Source organism: Octopus bimaculoides, chromosome 1, assembly GCF_001194135.2.
Source record: "Octopus bimaculoides isolate UCB-OBI-ISO-001 chromosome 1, ASM119413v2, whole genome shotgun sequence".
NCBI classification, from domain to species: Eukaryota; Metazoa; Mollusca; class Cephalopoda; order Octopoda; family Octopodidae; genus Octopus; species Octopus bimaculoides.
The window spans coordinates 197,185,788-197,189,049 of NC_068981.1; the positions used below are offsets into that span (position 1 = coordinate 197,185,788).

Consider the following 3,262-nt stretch of genomic DNA (forward strand, 5'->3'; position numbering starts at 1 on the left):
GCGGGTGGCACATGAAAGACACCATTTCGAGCGTGGCCGTTTTCGTGCGGGTGACACGTAAAAGCACCCACTACACTCTCTGAGTGGTTGGCGTTAGGAAGGGCATCCAGCTGTAGAAACTCTGCCAAATTAGATTGGAGCCTGGTGTTGCCATCTGGTTTCACCAGTCCTCAGTCAAATCGTCCAACCCATGCTAGCATGGAAAGCGGACGTTAAACGATGATGATGATGATGATACACACACATACAGGATTTTTTCAGTTTCCATCTACCAATTCCACTCACAAGGTTTTGGTTGGCCTGAGATTATAATAAAAGACACCTGTCTAAGGTACCACACAGTGGGACTGAACTTGGAACCATGCAATTGGGAAGCATGTTTCTTACCACACCGAGTACAGGTAGGCATTCATCAAGGCTCAGCCCCGTCTTTTTCATCATTGTTCTCCAGGCCATAACAGTCATTCAAGGCTGGGAACTACTATACTTTGATGTAACAAACTCCATATCGGAGCCAGAAGAGAAATTCCAGGTGTGGAATCTAAGGGCTTCAGGGTTAACTTTAGGGTTAAGCAAGGCAACAGACAGAACCCCACACTCTTCAGACAGGTAGCCTTGCTCAGTTTGTAGATAAGGTGTAGGCAGGAACTCCATACAGTGTACCCAGTGGAGTCTATGGACATAAGAGGTGCAGTGGATTAATAGGAAGGTTATCAGAGAAGGTAGTGTTTGTATGTGGAAGATGCACAGCATCCATAAAAACTTTAGAGACTCAGGAAATTGATTCCCTCAAATTCCTTGGTGGCTCATTAGAGGTAGTGGGGGAAGGATGCACGGAAAATGTGATAACTAGAATAAGATGAGGGAAATTCAGAGAAGTTAACCTTTATTGGCCCCAAAAGGTTTCTCTTTCTGAGTGAAAGGAAGATTGTATGATGCATGTATATGGACAGCAATTCTACATGGTGGTGAGATGTGGACCCTGAATGCAGAGGACATGTTAAGGTTAGGGAGGAATGAGGCCAGTAGGCACCTCTGGTTATGCAATGTAAGTGCTAGTGTTCTGAGAGAGAAGTTAGACACGAGGAATTGGATGTTGTGTGCAAGAGAGAAGACTGCACTGGTTTGGCCATGTGGTGCAGATGAATGCTGATAGCAAAGTAGCTGGAATATGTGAAAGAGGAGGAACCAGCAAAATGTGGGATGAAATACTGAAGGACGATCTCAGAACAGTCAACCTTTTGGGTGAGTTGACAAAGGACCAAGATACCTGGTACTTTGCTGCACTCAAGAAGAGCCGTACTCCAAAGCAGAAGAGTTATGGCTGTTTCCTCTGGGGAAGTGGCTTGATCTACCTGTGAGAGTCCTCTGCTGGTACCACATAAAAAGCACTCTTGCCAGTGTCACGTACAAGCTCCCAGCACACTCTGTAAGGTGGTTGGCAATAGGAAAGGTACCCAGTTGTAGAAACCATGCCGAATCAGACTGGAGCCTGGTGCAGCTCTGGTCAAACCAACCAACCTGTGCTAGTATTGAAAACAAACATTAAATGATGATGATGATGATGATGTATAGGTTACATATCAGAGAGAGAGAGAGAGAGAGAAAGAGAGAGTAGTGTGATAGCTTTTTGAATCATTATACTCTGGATAGAATTTTATTAGTTGAGGAATGGTGTGTAGAAAAATTCCAAATTGAAATTTTAGTCTGGGTCCCAAAGACTGCTACAGTTTGAGGTGTAGGAAGGTATGCATTGCTGTATAGGAGGCAGGTAGAGTAATTTCAAATGATGTGTGTGAAGTGGGTCTCATTGATTTTCTTGTTAACTACCATCTCAGTTGATAACTTTTATCAATATTTTCTTTTTTCTTTTCTTTTTTACCTGCAGCTTCATTTCGTATTGCCAGGTGAACAACAGTTTCATTGAAGACAAACTACGAAAGGAAAAGAAGAAAGGCAAAACTAAAAAATAAGAATCCATTTTTTTTTCTTTTGGCAACCATAAAACAACCTGAAAGCCGAGTGTTCAGCTTTTCTTGGCTGACATTTGATAGGAAACTCACTAAACACAATATTTTGCTCTTAAAAACAATTTTCTTCAAACAATTTTCTGATTCCTTCTCAAAGATAAAAAGAGGCCAACTTTTATTGAATTTTATTTGAACTTGAGGCACATGAATGTGAAATGAAATATAATTGTATGCAACTGGACAGGAGAAGAGCTTTTTGTGATGAAAATATTCTTGGGATGTTTTTTTTTTTTTTTTCTTATTAACATGAAAAGATCACTGACTTGTTGCTGACATTATACCTTCTTCAGGTGCCATGTCCAGAATGTAGGACAAAAGTCAGTCATGTCCTGCCATACTGTTCTTTGTTTTCTTTGTAACAGTTCTACTTTGTGATGTTCGATGCCTCTTCCTTTCAACCATTTCTTCAAGTTTGGCATCATCCGTCTTCTTCATCTGCTTCTTTTCTCTTCAATCTTTCTGGTCATCACTAAATTCTCCAAGCCCTCTTTCCTCTTCAGTTGCTTGGCCCTTATCTTTTGAAGTAGTTTCCTATTTACTGCAGCCTGGATCATCACTTCTTCATCAGAAACTTTGTCCATGCTATCCTCAATTTTCTCCTTAAGAACCACATTTTACAGCTCACCACGCATCTTCTCATTCCTCATGTTACAGACCATGCCTCACTTCCACACAGGCTAGACATAGCAGTCCAATATCCAGGTCTTCGTCTTGACGCACAATGCAGAAAAACCAGTGATGATTGATATTATTCAGAGTCAAATGTTTTTATACATAACATTGTATGTAAAGAGAGATTTCTCCCAAGAATATTTCAGCAGCAAAATGGATCTCTGCCCATCCAGGTAGAGACAAATGTATTAAATATGATTATACACATTAAATATTTTCATGATGTTGGTAAAATTTCTAAAAGATGTTCAAACCACTCTCCCTTCAAACGACCCAAAAGGGGGGGGGGGCCAAAACAAACTTGTCTCTTAACCCTTTTGTTACCAGACTTATGTTGAGGTGTTCTATGTTTTTTTAATTTTTATTTTTAAATATAGTAAAGAATTTAGTAAAATAACTTAGTTATCATTAAGCTAGTGTTAGGAACATAAATTGTAACTAAGGTTTGGTGGAAGATTTGAATTCAGAACTTTTAAAAACAAGACATTTGTAGTACAGAGCCAGAGCTGGTTTCAGCCAGGTTGGTATCAAAAGGGTTGAGTCAATTATTTGTTAACCCT

The 3,262-nt window shown here is 40.1% G+C and overlaps 1 protein-coding gene across 1 annotated transcript in view; it reads left to right on the plus strand.

Moving 5' to 3' along the window:
- Nucleotides 1–2,914, plus strand: part of LOC106874311 (putative helicase mov-10-B.1) — a 46,878-nt gene extending 43,964 nt beyond the window's left edge. Inside the window, exon 16 of the mRNA XM_052973855.1 lies at nucleotides 1,889–2,914. Coding sequence (XP_052829815.1) covers nucleotides 1,889–1,973 — 85 coding nt within the window. The 3' untranslated portion in view covers nucleotides 1,974–2,914. The remainder of the gene's footprint in view (nucleotides 1–1,888) is intronic.
- Nucleotides 2,915–3,262: the final 348 nt, after the last annotated feature.